This window comes from Atheta coriaria, unplaced genomic scaffold (genome assembly GCF_025399875.1).
Source record: "Atheta coriaria isolate IRGN ID8LTWV9N9 unplaced genomic scaffold, Caltech_Dcor_3.1 hic_scaffold_10_pilon, whole genome shotgun sequence".
Lineage (NCBI taxonomy): Eukaryota > Metazoa > Arthropoda > Insecta > Coleoptera > Staphylinidae > Dalotia > Dalotia coriaria.
In genome coordinates, this window is record NW_027045452.1 from 8734856 (window position 1) to 8754820 (window position 19965).

The following is a 19965-nucleotide window of genomic DNA, read 5'->3' on the forward strand; positions in this document are numbered from 1 at the left end:
TTGTTGTTCAAGAAAAAGTCTGCAATCATTTGCGCGAAACTCGTTACTAGTTACTTTTAACACGCGCAGCAAACTTTCGCCTTCTGTTCGTTTCGCCTCCCAAACCCCCTGGCCGCCGCCGCCGCCGCCACCACCGCCACCGAAATGTCTTCAGGGGTTGCCTACGCGCTCCACGGCGTCGCGATGATGTCTAATGTTGCGTGTTTGCTGGCACCTGCTGTACAGTTTCTATGGTAACACTCATCCGGGGATGAAGAGAAGCGAAAAAAAAAGAAGCGGGCAGAGGGTGAAAAAAACCGTGGGGGTGACTCGAATAAAAAAAACGGATCAATATTAACTCTTTGCTGCCCTCGCGCGAAACACGTTCACCCACAACCTCACACACACACTGGCAGAGAAACAAACCACCCTTACAAACACAACCCCATTGAGAGATAGCGCATCCCGAAACAGAAAAAAATGAAGTGGATGAGAAAGAGATGCACGAGTCTAAGAAAAGATAATGTGCAAAGTTAGGAAGACGCCGTTTTTCGTAAATGAACATAGAAACAGAGAAGGGGTGCAGAATACGCTAAGGGTAGTTAGAGATGGAGTTAGCCAGACAACACGCGCAGTCTGCGCCAGCGTCGCGTAGGAAACGCATAACAAACGCATTCAAAACTAGTGATAGTCATAGGAAAGGGGTAGAAAAAACGCAAGGGGTAGTTTTGCCGGGTGGAAAAAAATTACAGACACACGCGGTTCGAAAAAAATCATCTGCGTAGTCTACCCTTGAATAAAAAAATATGCATGGGTATAAATTAAGGGTTGGTGTCACCCTTGACATGAAAAAAACGTTTTGTTTCTAAAAACTTGACTTTCACCCTTGTTTAATCAATATAACATTAAATATTTTTTGTTTTGTTGAGTTTTTGTCAAGTTTTTCAGAAATTTTCATAAATTATTGTTACAAGTGTCAAATGTCGACATAACTCATGTTTTATCAAAATGTAAAATAAGAAAAACAACAAAAACACAAAACAATGCTATCATCCCTAATTGTTATTTATCTGCCATGTATGAATAATGTTGCTCTGGTTATTGACGTCATGATTTACAATTTATGTGATTTTAGGTTATGTATTGCTGATATCTTGTCATCGGTATAAATTTACATTTTTATTTTTAAGTTTTTCTAAATCAGATTTTTTTTTTCTTGTTTTATGTTAAGGGATGATTTTTAAGTGATAAAAGTTTATCGATGTTCAACATGTGTTTTTTTCTGGTCCGTTTTTCGCTGCTCGAGAAATCCGCAAATCGTCCGACCGCACGCGCCCGCCGCGAGCACATGTGAGCGCACGCAAGCACATGTGTGCAAAGCCACCCCCAAGATCAGAACCACCACCACCACCACCCCCGCGAGTGGAAATCGAGGCGAAGAGGAACGACGGCCGGCGTGCACACCGTACACATTCATCAGGTTGTTGGAAGCGGGAACTTTCAACAGTTTCAGAACTTCACATATGATCAAAACATAACAAAAACTACCCTTAAACTATTTTCTATCCAAAACAAAAAAAATTAAATTTTTTTAATAATTTTTTAAGTTAAAAGTTTTTAGCTGTTATCTTTCATGTTACTTCACTTATTTTATGTCTTTTGGTACTCTTGTTATCTTCGTTATCATGCGCTGCAGTAGAATATCGCAAGTCTTCAATAATTCATATCCGTGTAAAATCGAGGGACGCGACGTTGACGACGATGCCGGAATGTGCATAACTACCCCTTGGCAAATCAAGCCGAAAGTGCGCGACGCTAATGTACAACGAAAAAACAACAACTAAGAAGGAAGCAGGCGCATGAAAGATAAATGAGGCGCAGGATAAGAAAATTCGCAAGATGGGGGTGCAATCCGGCTGCAGGGGTGCAATTTGATTAAAATTCCAGCCCCGAAAACGCTCCCGGCTAATGAACAAAGCAGCGCACAAACATTCTCCACCATCACATCATATTCAAAATAAACAACAATCTTTCAAAAACAAAAAAAAACACAAAAACAAAAAACAACCCCTAAACTTCAAAAACAAAAATAATTTTAATATCAAAAAACATTAAAACTTAAATATTTTCATTTAATACCCACGCGCGTAATTTTTCTCTTTTCTTCGGGGGTGGCTCACAAGTAATGATTTTTTTCTCCCGCGCGCGTGGCTGATATTCAAAGGGGGTAGATTTTTTCGTGAACGAGTTGCGTCTCGCATTACGCTCTATCCTCCTAAGTGCGCGCGGCCGAGAATAAAAAAAAAGCGACTTGATATTTTTTTCACCCTCTCTCTTGCTAGCGCACTCCGGACGCCGGCGTGTATTTTTTTCGGGAGCGTCGTCCCTGCGAAGGAGAAGAAGAGTTGAGCGAGAGTTTTTAAGTTCGCCGGTGAGGGGTCGCGGCGCGGCGCGCACCCCACGCTCGCGAGAGCTTTCACCCCACGGAAGAGTTATATCGATCTTGTGTCTTACCCAGAGCAACCGGCTTGCAAGGCGGCGGCGATAGGGTTACCCCGCGGCCAGCGCAGCTAAGGGTTGGTGCGCGGGGGGTGTAGCACGCGCGCGCGCGCTTTTTTTTTCGACGGTCGGTGGTCTGCGCTTTCTTAAACACATTCACCGGGTGATACAAAATAAAAACAAACAAAATTTTTGTCATAAAATCATCAACAACCCTTAAAATATTAAAAAAATTTTTTTTTCTGTTCAAAAAATAAAAAAAAATATTTTATGAGTGATTAAATTAATAAATTTTAATTTAAAGGGTTGATAAAATTTTTGTATCACCCAGTATGCACTTTTCACCCCTTGCTTGATTTCGGGCAGGAAAAAAATGCGTGCGGGGTTGAAAAAAATCTTTACATGCACTATGCAAAAGCCTAGAAGGGTTTACAACCCCTACGCAACTGCATTTGACTATCCACATCAAAAAAAAAAAATAAAAAATTTAAAAACCAAAATATTTCATTTTTTAAACTATCTAGGTGATTACAACGCAAACCACCCCCTGGAGGAAAAAAGAGGGTGTGAAAAATAAAAAGCGTCTCAATTTCGAGAAAGGTTTAAGTAATTAATCCGCGACTCTAATTAATCAACGATGAATGGAAATGGAAATTGTGTGTCAACTCACCCCCGCTGCGCGCACTCTTTTGTCTCGCTAAGGGTTTAAAATCCTCCCCGGTTGACGTTGATATCGGTCGCGCGCGCCGGGGGCGGCGAGACGCGCACGGCAATTCGTAGATTGCGAGAGGCGCGTTTCGTTTACATTGCGCGGCTGCGGCTGCGGTGGCGAATTAAAAAGTAAATTAAAGTCAATACTCATTATCGTTGGGCGGGGGTGGCATGATATTTTGCGATGCGTTGACAAGCCGCTAAGCAGCGTATATTATTCTTATGGATTGACGTCAATCATCTTTAAACCTCAAGAATTAAAAATTAAAACAAAACAAAAAAAACGAAAAAAAATTAAAAATGAAATTTCGCGTGTATTATAACCTTGGGTGGTTAATGACTATGTAAATGTATGCAAACGAGGCTGAAAGGTGTTGATTTAATGAAAACTCCCAATAGAATCGTGTGAAATTGTAATAAACAGGAATTAATTCACACATTGAAAAGTTGATTATTTTGATAAGCGTAGATATAGTTGATTCTATACGTCGACTTAAATTTCAATTTGTCAGCGAATATTTATTATTTGATTTATATTATTCACCGCACTTTAAAAAACTACAAATGCGGAATAATTTCGGTTGAATTGACGTGTCGTGTTTCGTTTAATGTGTAACATGTGTTGTGTTCGCTTGAATTCTTTATACGGCGGTTGACAGCCGTGGTAAATACGTGTTAATGATGTTTGACGTTTGATATTTGATTTTTGAGGTTCGGAATGTTAAGATAATTACAAGTAAAATTGGGTATCGGTTTCACAATTCGCACTTAATTTGTCTATTGTGTTTTTAAATAAAAAAAATAACAAAAATTCGTTTTTTTGATTTTCTTTTCAAAGAAAAAACGGAAATTTCTTGAATTATTTCTGAAAATAAAATTCTCTTTCAAAACGTTGGTAATTTTTTTAAAAAGTATTTTTGTTTAAAAAACGTAAAAATAAAGAAAATTGTTTAGTGTTTAGAGGTAGATACGAGTTTTTGTACTTTACATTATTTGTTTCACAACAAAACAATGAAAACGATATTTACATTAATTTATCATATGGCAACCCTGTTTTTTTTTGTTTTCATTTGTTATAGGTTAGGTATTGAATCGGCGCCATCTTGAAAATAAATGTAGATGGCGCGCGTGTATTTGGCTACTTTTTTCGTTAGATAAAAAAATATATCTGTCAAGAGAATATAGAGTGTATATCAGTGTAGGCTTAGAATTTCGAGGTTAGAAAGTATCGTATTTACAATTGTTTTTATATACAGAGTGTCACACAATACAAAAATGTCTAATAAATTGATTATTATGCAATTATGCAACACTCTGTATAATATATCATCTTAACGTTATTGTATTGTACTTAAGTATAATATAATCCACTTATATTCATATTGAATGCAATAAATTTTGTTTTTTTGTTTAAATCTGTTTATGTTGTTATTATAAGTAATTAATGAATAATTACATCAATAGGTGTAAAACTGTTCCCCACGAATGCTTAGATGCTTAAAATTGTACTTGAATTCATTGTAATTAATAATTAATTAGTAATAATTTATAACTATTTCTTGAATTATTTTTGAAAATAAAATTCTCTTTCAAAACGTTGGTAATTTTTTTAAAATTATTTTTGTTGAAAAAACGTAAAAAATAAAGAAAATCAGTGAAAAAACATGATATAAAAGCAATAAATCTACTTTAACCCTTAATAATAAAGGGATGAAAGTGACCAAACAACAAACCAAAAGATTACCTTCCTCTAAAAGATCTCTAAACACTTTTAAAACAAAAAAAAAAATCAAAAAAAAAAACAAAAAAAAAAAAAAAAAAAAAAAATTTTGCGTGTAATTAACCAACTATAAACTTATAAATAAAAACAAATAGTGCCCCGGTTTGCAACAATACCACGCGTGTATATTTTCACCAGTCAGTATTCTGGGAATAGTTGTAAAGACGTGTTACGTTGAAAGGATGCGTGAGCAGCGCAGAATCACGAAAATACGAACCGCCGGTGATGTCGAACGCGTTGTAAACCCGTCTAGTAGGACAAGAAGGACCCGAAGAAGGACTAGAAGAACCTAATGGTACTTACATGTTCGCTGCTTCGCAGGAATTCACGACGTTCACACATCCACGCGATATACTCGTACTACACAGAATAATCCACTTCAACACGGCTCAAATCGCTTCAAATCACTACAAAATCCAGAAAATGCTTCAACTTACAATTTAAATTTTATTAACGGATTAAAAACAAACGAGTAACACCGCACGCGGTCAAAACACAACTGAGAATAATACGTGAATAATATCAGAGGTGAAAAGAATGTCAACAATCAACACAACTCGTTTTTATCACAATCACAAGTTGAAGTTGAAACATGTCTCAATGTTATTTACAAGTGAAATAAAATAAAACTAAATAAAACTAAATTTAAAATTATACTGCAAATCATGCCTTATGTTATTCACCATTATTTAAACCCTTAAAAACCCATTTCCACGCAAAAATAAAATTCTAGCGGTTTCTACCTATTCAACGCCAAATTCTTTTTATTCCACTCGTGCCCTTTTTACCTCTTCAGCGTCTTCACCCACCGGTGCTTCTTTTTTGCTATTCGCTATAAAATAATGACGTGCACATGTCGATGCACGGCTTTCCATTTTCTTGGAAACAGTTACGACACACCGACCCCGTTCGAGAGAGCGGCAACAAAAAAAAAGGGGAACGGGATCACGATGTGCCGTTTGCGACACAACACCAACAACGCACAATACCCAAAAGCAAACCTAAGAGGTTGAGTGTAAGGGTAAGAGTATACTACGTATACTACATGTGGTGAGAGAGGTTTTTTGGCCCAGTTACACACATGGCACATATTTACAGCGTGGATACGAATGGCACGCGTGTGCTAATGTCACTATCTTAACCCACAAGTATAGTAAAATACAGGCACGTATTAAAAAAATAAAATTTTTAAGTAAAAAGTAGGTTATAATAAAATTAACCAACATAACCTAAAATTTTATAGAAAAAACTTGTTTTTTGAGGTTAAATCCATGTTTTTTTTAATATAAAAAACAGGCACGTATTAAAAAATTTAAATTTTACTTTTTTTATCAAAATGACCTAAAATTTTACATTTTTTAACTAAAAAATTGTTTTTTAGGTTAAATTCATTATTTTTTAATGTAAAAAATAGGCACGTATTAAAAAATTAAAATTTTAACGTTTTTTATGCATTTAAAACAAGGTTATGTTAAGTTAAAGCAACATAACCTAAAATTTTATAAGAAAATTTGTTTTTTGAGGTTAAATCCATGTCTGTTTAATGTTATAACACACGTGATACAACACATAAACGTATTTCTTCGCTTGCATAGAATTTCAACGAAAGCAAACGACACACACGACGACATTTTATTATTATGGCTACTATTGCAAAATGGCGGATGTGATATAAAAAACACGATAAACATAACTCTTTACTCCTTAAAATGTAATACTACCAGTTGTTCGATACTTATACCGCAAGTCAAAATTTAAAAAAATAGAATTAAAGGTAATAATGAGCATAAATCACAAGTGAATTAATAAAATAGTATATTATTGACATAAAATGGTACACCATCCAATTGTTGGTACTTACAAGGATTCATAAAGGTCGTAAATTAAAAAATATCCATCACATTCAACAAATAGATTTCTTTCTGTTTGGTAATTTAATTATCTTAATCTTCGAATTTTGTAAAATGTTTTTGTTTGGCTTTTTGTTTTCGGTTTCATGTGGGAATCCCAATCAGTGTACGCGTAACCAAAACTTTTTTCGGTGTTTCTTTAAGGGTTCGTATACGTTCACAAACGGATTACATTCGACATTGACATGGGGATGTAATAATTAGATAATAAGACAATTCGGTAATATCTAATACGCTTAGTATTCGAGTATGAAATCGATAAACGTTTATCTCTCTGTGTGGCGCTCTGAATAATTCATAATAACCTGTTTCGTGTACGTTCGTGTACGTTCGTGCAGAGTGGGGGTTTTAATTTTAGGTTATGTATTATGTTACATCTATATTTTGTAGTTTTTTGTACTTTTGAGGTAGAATTCCACTTGTTTTACTTGATTATTTGAGTCACATGCGTTTTTTTTCGTTTTTCGTTGAACATACAGAGTGTTACAAACATTTGTATTATCTCCACTTATACATTTATAGACTTTTAGAGTAAACGACAATTTCGGGTGGTAATTTATGTTTCTTTTGGCCAGGGTTTTACAATATTTAACATTTCACATTTAATTATAGCTTGTTATCCTAATAGACTTTTTGTATTCAAGAAGGTTTTAAAATTTTTGTTTTAATCATGAAATATTCTGTGACCTGAAAAGTCTTCGTATTCGTATATTTTTCCATTTGTTTTTAACCTAAATTTTAATGTTTAGGTTAAACGTTAAAATCAGTCTTGTTTCGTTTCTTTGTAGAATTGCACGTTAAACTATAATCAAAATCGTTATTTGTTCTCATTGTTTAGTGTTTAGAGGTAGATACGAGTTTTTGTACTTTACATTATTTGTTTCACAACAAAACAATGAAAACGATATTTACATGTTATAATTTATCATATGGCAACCCTGTTTTTGTTTTCATTTGTTATAGGTTAGGTATAGAATCGGCGCCATCTTGAAAATAAATGTAGATGGCGCGCGTGTATTTGGCTACGTTTTTCGTTAGATAAAAAAATATATCCGTCAAGAGAATATAGAGTGTATATCAGTGTAGGCTTAGAATTTCGAGGTTAGAAAGTATCGTATTTACAATTGTTTCATATACAGAGTGTCACACAATACAAAAATATCTAATAAATTGATTATTATGCAATTATGCAACACTCTGTATAATATATCATCTTAACGTTATTGTATTGTACTTAAGTATAATATAATCCACTTATATCCATATTAAATGCAATAAATTATGTTTTTTCTTTAAATCTGCTTATGTTGTTATTATTATTGAAGTAATTAATGAATAATTACATCAATAGGTGTAAAACTGTTCCCCACGTATGCTTAGATGCTTAAAATTGTACTTGAATTCATTGTAATTAATAATTAATTAGTTATAATTTATAACAATTACCAATTAGTTTAAATTTATACAATTTTATGTACAAAATGTTTAGATTTGATCCAACATGGCGCACATGCAATGAAAATAGTATATGTAACCTAATATAACCTCAAAACTTGTTTGAAATTATAATTTTCACACAAAACTTTTGATTTTTGATTTGAATAGTGAGTATTTCAACCCGTTTTTATTCAATATCAAAAATTAAAACAAGTAAAGTGTAAACGAGGTGTTATTGTGTATTCACAAACAAAGAAACCCTTTTTGAATAAAATAGAGAAAGGGTGTTAGTAAGGTATCACTTGCAACAAGAAATTTTCAATATAAAAAGACGTTGTGCAAGTGGATTGACTTACAACAACTTTTCTTGATCATAGGGTTGTGGAGAAACAAAAAAAACGGTTTTTTATAAATAAAAATAAAAATATATTTTTTTGCAAGTCATTTGCGAATATAATCTATAACAAAAAAAGAATTACTACCCATGTTTTCTGTGCGAAGCGGAGGCGAGATCAACACGGTGCACATGTGCCCTTCCGCCCTTTATTCAGTTTTCTCAGTCGGTCTCACCTCAGCCAATCTTCAAATTTTTTTCGCGCGCGCGCCTGCAGATAAATCTATATAATATAACACAATGGTAACCCTAACCTACTAACCTACACGCGGCGTGTTTTTTTTTTCGCAAATTCAATAGAAAATCAAAAAAACATCCAACGGTATCGAAAGGTCCAAAGTATCATCTTACTGTATATGCATTTCGATACCGTTACACGTGGTGGTGATGTTGAGACACGCCATGCCATTTTTTTCCGCCATTTTGAAAATTTACAAAAATACATAACAAAACTTATTTACAACTATACAACTATCTTCACACCGGTGTGGCAATCATCCATCATCAATAACGTCAAAAACACAAGAAATAATATTTAGTTTACTAAATTTATATATCAAGAGAGAAAGAGAGAGAGAGAGAGAAATACTACGCAATGTAATGAGGAACTTGTATACCTGACTGTACAATGTACAATAATCATTATTCGTTAAACTTATAGCGTAAATGTGTGAACAAGTCAAAAATATCAAATCATAACATAACTATTATAGTTTGGTAGATAATGGTAACTTAATTAATCATAGCCCTCAATGGAATGGCTTAAATTTAATGTTTTGGTCAATATATATCTATGACTATTACCCGTAAGTGTATTGTAATCTATTGGACTAGGACATGATGCCTTTGTCTTTGTTGTGTTGATGGAGGTGGAGAAGCAACATCCACATCAATATCAAACTCTTCAGAGGGTTCATCAGGGTCATCCCGACTTGCAGGTGACCTTGACATGGGACTCTCCCCACTGGAATGGGAATGCATCCCGGTACTCATGGACAGATCCTCGGGTTCTGTCTGTTCAGGGATATGCTGCATTGGATATCCTATGGGTTCCAACTTGGGAACTCTTGAATTGATCATCATGTTGACATTCATCATCAATGGACTGCTGCGTTCTTCTTCTGATTCAGATTCGTGTTTGGGTTGGACCATTGTGGGACTAGTGGGACTAGCTCCGCATTTGTGGTGTAAGAGGTGATGCCTTCTACGGAAACGACTTTGACAACGTTCACAAGCGAAGGGTTTTTCATTAGTGTGGATTAAGACATGCGCTTTGAGTTGATTGGAGTCTGAGAATTTCGCTTGGCAGAATTCACAAGCATAGGGTCTTTCTCCAGTGTGGACACGGAGATGTCTCCTAAGGTTAGCAACCTGTACGAATTGTCTATCACAATGTTCGCAGTGATATGGCCTTTCACCTGTGTGCAACCTCATGTGGGTCTTGAGATGATGATCCCTGGTGAACCTCTTATGGCATTGTGGACATTCAAAGGGTTTTTCACCTGTATGCGTACGTTCATGGTTCTGTAACACATGTTTATACCCAAAACTCCTGTTGCACACTCCACATGTGAATTGTTTATCCCTTGTCCCGGTGGTATCCTTAGTAATACTACCAGTTTCCGATGGTGGGCTGGAACTCGACGTGGGTGATGGTGATGAAATGGGTACTTCATCATGTAAAATCGTCGGGGTGTTCAGAGGTGTAGTAACACATTGTTTCTTCGTTTTGCGTTTGCCTTGCTTCTCGTGGCTGGACGAGGTGACAACGTTGTTGTTATTATTGGTTTTGCGGGTTTTTAACGCTGGTGAGAGTTGTTCGTTGGAGGTGGGTGGTGAGGGAGGTGAGTTTGCCGGCCAGCCGGCGGCGAAGAGACCCGGATGGAAGAAGGCTGGATTCGGGGGGAGGGCAAGACCGCTGGCGGCGAGCATTTGTGACGCCATCAGGAGCTGGGACGGAGTAAACATTGCCGTGTTGCCAAAGTTCGGGAATGACATCGAGGACAGTGGGCTGATCATTGTCGATTCTTCATCGGGCATTTCTCTACCTAAGAGATCTGTAAGTAAATAAGAAAACACAAATGTATAGCCTTGAGTTATATTTGAATAGAATCAGTTTGTAATTGCTTTTGATCAATTCACGCTTGGATGAAACTTGTATTTTTTGTATGTTTACGTCGGAGAATAAAAATAGATATAGATGACATTATTGTTAGTTGTAGATAGGTAGGTAAGGAAAATGTTGCGTTTTTGTGTTTGCTTGGGTTGGGAAATACGTAGATGATACGCCATTGCCACCCCTTTGCGTCATTATCCCTTTCTGCGCCTGGTTCGCGGATCGCTAACGAACGAGCGGCGTACGCGGCGAATGCGCCATCATTGGACGATTCGCCGCCTCCACATCCGCACCAATCTTAACCCTCAAATTAGAAAATAATTCTAGTTTGTAAAATTAGTATAGAAAATTGTAAAACTTGTAAAAATTTATAAAACTTGCAGAAAATAGAATTTTGCCAAAAATTTTGTTTCATTTTTTAGTTTTATTAAAAAAATATTTAACAATTAGTCAAAATCTCATGTAAAAAATTTATTTATAACAGTAATAAATGAATTGACCCAAAAATTTTCTTGAAATTTAGTCAAATTTGCCAAAAAAATGATTTTTGTAAAATAAAGTAAGAATTTTCTCGATTTTCCTAAGTTTTATTGAGAAAATATGGTAAAAATTACTCAAAATCACATTTAAAAAATTGTTTTTTTAATAAAAATTCATAAATAATTAAATAATTATTTAAAAAATAAGTTTTTCTTTAATATCTTCTAAGAAATTATCCATTTTCTCATATAAATAACAAGAAAAACTAAAAAATATAAACAAATTTATCACAAAATTTCATTTTTTCCTATTTTACAATCAATAAAAATATATAAAAATGTTAAATTGTATTTTAAATAAATCTAAATATAAAAAAGTGAATGTGTGATATAATACTAAACGATTTAAGCGTGAATTGATCGTTAATTACGTGTTAATCGTCATTTCCCATGCGTCCCGTCACATTCTAATTGTCGAGCACCGATAAGCCGACAACACGACATTAACCGCTAACGATAGTGATAGTGTGACAATGATAACAATATAATTACCTCGCTTCGGCGTAGCTTCTTGTAAGAGCGGCATCGTCGTCACCATTAATCAACAAACAAACACAAACTGTTTAAAATATTCAAATATTTCACTTTATACACTTCTACAGTTTTTCTCTAGTATTATCCTCGTTGTATAATATAACACATATACTTAAATAATAATAATTTACTCCAAATTTGCGTCAAGTTAGAAAATCGTACTCGGCTCTCGTGTGTGTAGTGCGATCGTGAGTGTCTCCGTGGGCGCGTGCGGCACACATGAGAAGCGAGAGCTTACTGAAGTTGGAAAGCTCACGCACGTCGGGACTTAACCTAGGGCAACGTCGAACAACACGCACCTCCACACGCAACAACCCCCACCAATATTCCACAATTGATCGCGTATCCCTCTCACACTTCAAACCCAAACAGTCAGTAGAAAAAGACGTCGAGTGGAAGTACGAAGTAAGCACTAAGGGTTGCTTGGGATTGGATGTATGCATAAACCAAGGAGAAAGATAAAGACAGGAAGAGACAGAGACTGACAGAGTGGAGTCTACCGAGGGTGATTTGTGCAGGGGTGCGTGCGCCTTCATCAGTTGTGGGAGGGAGACGACCCAGGCCGACGGTTTCGCAACTTCACGTAAAATGAAATAAAATTAAGAATTAAAGCGTAAATAACAAAATCTTTGCGAAAATTTCACCGCTAGATGGCGCTGCAAACCAAATTCAGACAAAAATAAAAACTTTTGGTTTTTTTTATTAAAAACTCTTATTTTTTACCTGTAAGATGATTCAACGGGTTAACGGATGTAAATTGTTGAAATACCGCTTAATCTGATAATGATTACTTATAGATAACTCAAGTAATTCACAAAAATTGAACCCGTTTCCGTTTTAATTCGTTTTGCACTTGAGATTATTCTATATTTAAACGTATTGTAACAGTTTATAAATAAATCCCATTAATTTAAAAGTCGTTGCGTAATTGTTTGGTTTTAATTACATTCTGACTAGTTTTTGACTACTTTGAGACCCGGACCTATAACAATGTATCACTTTTATCAATACAATTTGTTTAATGCCCGTCTACGCAACGTCCAAACGTTTATTTACCAAACAGCAATTATTTTGTTATTATTATTGCATTATCGACGGCTAGACACAACGAAAACCTCAAAAATCAACGTTCACCACAATCACATTTCGATTTCGATTGTTAATTAAAAATTGGAATTTCTGATAATGATAATGATAATTTTATTTTATTTTTTACGTGGATGTCGAATACTATACTTTATTTCACTGGAAAGATAATTAGGAAGCTGTTGAAGTAATTTTGATGAATCTGATCAAGTGTACTTTTACTCGTACATCAAAGGTGTGCATCGTTTGATGTTTGATGAAATATTTCCTTCTTATATTCGTATATTCTAATATTTTTACGGCTTCACAGTTCTACGAGAAAAAATTATAAAAATTTTTTTTTTTTTTTTTTTTTGATTTCCATTCAAAGTGTGAATGAAGCAACATGTCGCCGTCATGTCCAGCGTGTCGTTCGTCTGATTCTCTGATTTTCCGGTTTTCCGGTTTGCGCTTGAAAGCCTTTTCAGACATTTTCGGCACCGGCGCTTTGTGTTTGCCTACATGCTATAAACGAATCGATTAAAAATATCTCGAGTTTTTGGTCAGGCGAAATTTAGTTTTACGTTTTTTATATCAAAAGTGACGAAGGGTGCAATATGTGTGCGAATGTCATGCCCTCAATGTTGGTAGGGGGCGCGTTTTGCGGGGATCTCGAGTACCAGCGAGCGAAAAAAATAAACCGGCGCTTTGTCAACGCATAAACGACACAAAATAGACTTCGCATTCACCGATTTGCGGACATAACATAATTTATTGATTTTTTTTCTTTCAAATAAAAATTTTGAACTAAAACGGATGTAACAAGTAAAATAAGATAAGAAAATAAAATTATCTTTTATATTTTGTGTGTTTGTGTGAGTGTTATCATTATTTCCCTAAATTTCCGCCCACCAAAGTGTTACCAAAACAAACAACAACAAATGAAGTTAAACACAAGTCACACTCGTGGGCTTTGTACTTATTTGCATTGCATCACAAGTTTACAGCATGCAGAATCATAGATAACCAAGCGCTAGAGTCAAAAGACTCGAAAGAAATGTTTGTGAGATTGCAGCCATGACCTAAACCAACTTTTCAGTCACAGTGCGAACAAATATAGATAACGCTTATCTAAACACCCTTATCAAGCCACACACATTCTATACGAAATTCATAGAATTTTACTGAGAGAAACATGTTTTATTTTACTTAATTCAGCTGTTTTGAACGTTTTCGGGGGTTTGACACAGGGGTAGTTTTTTTACTACATTGTCAAAAAATACTCCAAAAATCTGTAAAACGCGTGCGACGACTACAAAGCGTGTATGCCACGAGCTGCGCTTCACCACGAGGGTATTTTTTATTTTTGAGTTTTTTGCGTTGAAAAAATCATGCCAGCACGCTTTCAGTCACCAGGTGCGCAAGGAAACTAGCTACAAGTCTACCAAGCACCAAAGCGGAAAACTACATTGATGGTATCAACAAATTTTGCAACAAATTCATTTTATGACTTTAATCTTGTTAAATTTCACTTATTATCGAATTTTATAATTTCAACCCTTAAATCTACCTGTGTGTTAACTCTCACTTTTCCACAGTTTACATGAAAGAGGTAAATAGTAGGTAGGTGTGTGAATGAACCCTTTACAACCCTTGAAGCAGGCGGGGAATTTGTGGAATATTTGCGAACGCGATGTGCGGCGACAATAAAAGCAATTTTACAATGTTGATACTCGCGTTTAACGAGTTTCTAAAGGGATTACTTATGGCGGCGCGTTTTTGGTCATTCGTACCGAAATTGGATTAAACTGCGGGTGATCAAACTCCAAAGCCCGAAGAGCCGACAGTTAAATTATTCAAATCGAAAATAAAATCGAAAGTGAACTAGTCGCCAATTTTATTTTAGGGCCTTCTCAGAAGGACTCTTGCACTACAAAATGTGCAATAGAATTTAATTGTTACGCAACTATTGTAAAAATTTAAAGAAATGCAGTAAGACACGATGATGCATCAAAAAGTTTTGAATTTTGAGTGTTTCGAGGGTGGGAAGTTATAGAAAACTTTAGAAAAGAGAAGTGAAAGTATAAGTTGACATTGAAAATTCAAAAGTTGTCATTCTGATGATGAATGATGTGATATTGTGGAAATAAAATCAATTTTAACGATTTGTATCGTCATGGACTGTAAAACAACGCCATCTGTAGGTTTAAAATTTAAAAAAAAATGTTTTTCAACGCCCAATGTCCAAAAATTATTATTGAGTCTACAAAAGACGTTATTCTCATTGAATAGGGGATGAATTGCCACGTGAATGCAAAAAAAATTCGCAACTGTCCGGTTTAGATTATTTTTTCGCAAAAATGTTTGGCATGTGCCGCAAAGGTCTTACTTCACCAAAAAAACGAAAAATAATCGCTTTGTGTTTGTGTGGGGATGAAAATTTGACAAAGAATGCTTTTTAATAAGATCATCGTTTGAAGTGGCATCAAACAAATAATATTTTAAGCAAATAAATAATAAAAATAAATTTTTCTCAAAAAATCTAAAAAAAATTAAATTTTTGCGGGTGTGATTCCAACCGTCAACCCTCATGAATCATGTTATGCAATACGCAAAAAACAACCCTTAAAAATGCAGGTAAAAGTTGTTGTTGATGATTGGGACTTCTGTTTTGCCGCCAGCACATAAATTTTCCAACGAGAATTAACGAAATTAATACCGTACAATGGAAACCAACTGACCACTCGACGGGCATCCACTTCTACCCTCTTAAAAAGTTCGCAACTTGATGCTTTATGCCCTTTTCAGAGAATAAACAGAATGGACACAAAAAAATAATTAATAGTTTCGGTTTGATGGTTGATAATCGGCACCCTTCCTAGAAAAAGGTTAAAAACACCGCAAAAAATAAATTTTCACTCTTTCAAAGAATTTTCATCACATAACCTATTTTTAGCGCCATTAAAACAAAAATTTAATATTTTTCTTGTTTTTGTTATTTTTTGTAAAAATATTTTATGTAAAACCTTTGCAAAACATGCTTTGTACGTGTACTTACATCAGGGATACACTTTTAATACATTCTTATCGAACGCAAAGCCTAGGGGTTGTTTTTTCTTTATTTTTTTTTCTGCGGACGGTTTTTTTCAATGACCAACGTCCACTGGAGCTCAAAGACAAGCTGCAGCTTGAAAGTAAGGTAGTAGGCTTAAGCGATCTATCGACTACCGACTACCCTTAAGATGAAATAAAAAAAAGCGCGCGCGTGTGCCGCGCACAATGGAAAATATTTTGAATCGAATCGAAGGGCGGCACATTTTTAGATGATCAAAATTCGTCAAATCCGCATGGCGGTCGAGGGTTGTGCAAGGTGGGCATATCAAAAGAAATGTTACAAACAATCCGATCAAAAATTGATCCGGAAAAATAAAAAAATAGAAACTACCCTTAAATTTATTTAAAAATATTAATTTTATTGAAAATTAAGTAAAAATGTTGAAATTAAAGGGTGGCCATTGCACATCACCCTTATAATAAAATCTACCCCATTCTGCACCCCCTCATATGACGCACATTGCAATTTTCCCTTTTTTCCCTTAAAACTCTGTGCAGAAATTAGTCCGTACAAAAGCAAGGGATGAATATGCTCAAATTCACCCCTTGGATAAAACAAAACCCATCACAACTACGAATAGAAGCAAAGAGAAGAGTAAAATAAAATGAAGTAAAAACTTGGATTTAGATTTAGGGGTTGTTTTAGGTATATAGCTTACTTTAGTTCGACACACCGGAAAGGGAAGTGTGTGCAGAGTGTAGAGTCCTCATCATTCAAAAAAAATCATCCATCTTTCCATACAGAGTAACCAAAACAAAATAAAACTAAAACAACCCTTATTATAATATATTTTTTGGGTTGGTGGAAACACCCTGTATAAAATTGTGTTTTTGGACACCGGCGATCGTCTATCATCAAAGCGCAAACAAATCGATGGCGGAATGACGTCCGCTCATGTCGAATGTAAACACAGCGCGCGGCGCAAACTCATGCAAACCGGAAATCAACGCGAGAAAGCTTTGCAAAGCGAACTGGAAACCGGATAAATCAGCGATCGCGTTATTTTTTGCCAAACATTTGATGAGTATGATTGACGACTTTTTAAATTTCCGGTTGTGGCAATAAAATAAAAGAATCAAAACCGGAAGTTGTGTTTAAAACAACTAAAAATGATAAATTTGGGTTTATATTAAAAAATAATTAAACCGGAAAACCGGAAACCAGAAACCGGAAATAAATCTAATTATAAAACTTGATGAATAGTCTGTCGGAAATAAAATAGTAAAGTGCAGGATCGCGGGTGAAAAATAAAATTACGCCGCCATTTTGATTTTTTTCAACCGTTTTTTCCGGGTTGCTTTCAGCAATGCGTCCCTTTTCATCCTTGCTTAACTCCACTCAACTCTCGAGGTTTACTTTCACTCCTTCAGTTCTTCCGCGCAAGTTTTTTACAAAGTACAAAGTACAACTACAACCAAAACACTTCCACTTCCTGTCGCTGAATATCTATGTGTGCGTGTATTGGTCCCTTTTGTCTCTTCTCGCAAAGTGAGCGCCGAGTAAGTAACAAAGTAATATTCTAATAGCTTTATTAAAAATTCATATTTCACTTTAGCCCACCGCCTGCCTCCTCTCCTTCGTCTGCTTCACTTAGTGTTCTTTTTTACGCACTGCAATAATAATGAATAAAAAAAGGAGCGCGAGGCACTCACGGCGCATTAAAAGCGGCCCGAGAGTTAAAAAACAACGATAACAAACACGATAACGAATGAAATATTTGCATCGCGGGGATATGAAGAATTTGAATTTCGGTGAAATGTTTAAAGTTTTGGAGTTTACGAGCTGTTAAAAACAAGGGTGAATAAAGTATAGTATTCAATAGATGTATGTATGTATGGCTTAATTTAATAGAATTCAGTAACATGTATTTCGCATTTTTGTAAAAGGTTTTTGTTAAATTGTCGCCGATGTTTAACTTTACTACCACTCACTTAGAATCAACTTAAATCTGACTGCCAAAAAATTTTCCGGCTTTGTTTTATTTTATTTTCCACCGGTGTCTCACTGATATGTGAGTGCGTGAGTTTGTAACTTTTTTTTTGAGACTTTCACGATCTGTATTATTTACATTACATTTATTCTCGATTCACTTTCTTCTCGGCATCTTCGGCCGAGTCACATGTTGTGTCTGCGCTTATTAAGCTCGCGAAATTGACTTCTCGGAGGGCAGGTATTTCGGGTGACACAGGAAGTCGGCAGAAAGCGCGGAAAAGTGGCTTATTATTTATTTACGCACTCATTGCTTATTTTCTTATTTTCGATATCATTTATTTAAGTCGAATTGTTATTTATTTACCGGCGCACGCAGCAAACAGACAAAAATTAGTATCTATTTTTTTCGGGCGGAACAAATCAATAGAAACAAATAACAAATAAAGGATTTTTGTGTTTTTATTTGTTATAATATTAAATATAAAGTAAAGTATTATTTGTATTCTACGTGATTTTCGCCAAAATCGAGGATTTTCTGATTTCATCGAGAGTGTGAACACGATGGGCACAATAGAAAAATGTGCAAAGTGTATTGTGAAAAACACGCTAGACATAAATGTCAAACGGATTAAGTTGTATGCAATTTTATGCAATTTTATACAACTTTATAATAAAAATAAAACATGTGACACATCTGTCGTTTTCGAAAAACTTTCGATTCCTCAACAAAAAACACCATAATTACACTGAATTTTAGATAATCGTTAAAACATATGTCGATATGATATTAATTTCAGCTTCTGTTTAGTAAAATTTCTGTTTTTATGCTTTAATTTCCAAAGGTGTGCGAAAAAAGATTAAAAATTTAAAAATGTGTGAATCATTGCAACGAAATCGAAAGCTAACGATTTTTTTCTTCTAAAAAGAAGAAAAGAAGAATCCCTACTAATGATGTGTGGCGCTTTAGAGCAATATGGGAAATGCGGGTGTAGCATCCCTTCAAAAGATACCTGACCACGTAAAATTCTTTTATTCTTTTATATTTTCACCCACGCAGTTGAAGTGAGATGCATATAGGAAATGCAACTACAAACTAAAGCGAAACAAAAAAAAAGAAGAAAAAAAATTAAAAGAAGATGATGATGATGATGTGAAGACTTTTGTTAACGCAATAAAAAAACCAGCCGGTGCCGATGACCTTTACATTAGTGCAAAACCACAAACAAAAACCTACCCTCTATAGCTATACAAAATGTTCAAAAAATATTTTTTTTAATTTTTGTGTTATTTTTGAACACTCTGTATAATTTTTTGAACATAGTACTTATTTTTTAGTTATGCATTTTTATTTTGATCCCTATTCGACCAAAATAATCATTGTGTAAATTTTTATGCGAAATTTTTGAAAAAAAAAGCACTTACCTTACATGGGTGGCCATTGTGTACAACTTCCGTGTTTTTTCATAACCTACAACAAAATAAACACAAATTATTACCAATTTTATTAAAATAATCATTAAAATATTATTTTGCATAAAGTGTGAGAATTTTTCAATTTCTAAAATTTTCCCACCAAAAACTAAAAACTAAAATTGCGAAGGTGAAGGTATTCAAATAGAATATCGATAATAATGTACACGTAACCATCATGTGTAACCTTTTACTTTCCGTCCGAATTTAAAATTCGACATTCAGTCCCAACGCAGTACCTTTTCCCTTTCACGCGCGGTATTCTTGCCGAAAATAATCTATTCATCGATGTGGCATCAATACGCTTTCGGGGGGAGGTTGAAAATCAACACAACACAAAACGCAACATATCGTGATGCAAAGTATTAGGTTATGTATGTGTTAGTGTGAGTGTAGGCAGACACGTCACCCCTTGTCCATTGCATCCGTCCATCGGTTGAGCAGAAAAAGTAGAAGTGGAGAAGAGGATGAATGTGATGAATAT

General features: G+C 35.0%; 1 protein-coding gene across 4 annotated transcripts in view; it reads right to left on the reverse strand.

Annotated features, from left to right (window-relative positions):
* Window positions 1-19965, reverse strand: part of LOC135801091 (protein krueppel-like) — a 47907-nt gene that overhangs the window by 12330 nt on the left and 15612 nt on the right. Inside the window, exons 3-4 of one of the 4 annotated variants that reach the window (XM_065314458.1) lie at window positions 19434-19479; window positions 8851-10767 (exon numbers count right to left, since the gene is read on the reverse strand). In XM_065314458.1, coding sequence (XP_065170530.1) covers window positions 9533-10750 — 1218 coding nt within the window. In that variant the 5' untranslated portion in view covers window positions 10751-10767; window positions 19434-19479 and the 3' untranslated portion in view covers window positions 8851-9532. Of the gene's footprint in view, window positions 1-8850; window positions 10768-11857; window positions 12171-19433; window positions 19480-19965 lie in introns of those variants that run through there. The other 3 variants (XM_065314457.1, XR_010550294.1, XR_010550293.1) reach the window with 3 other exon arrangements.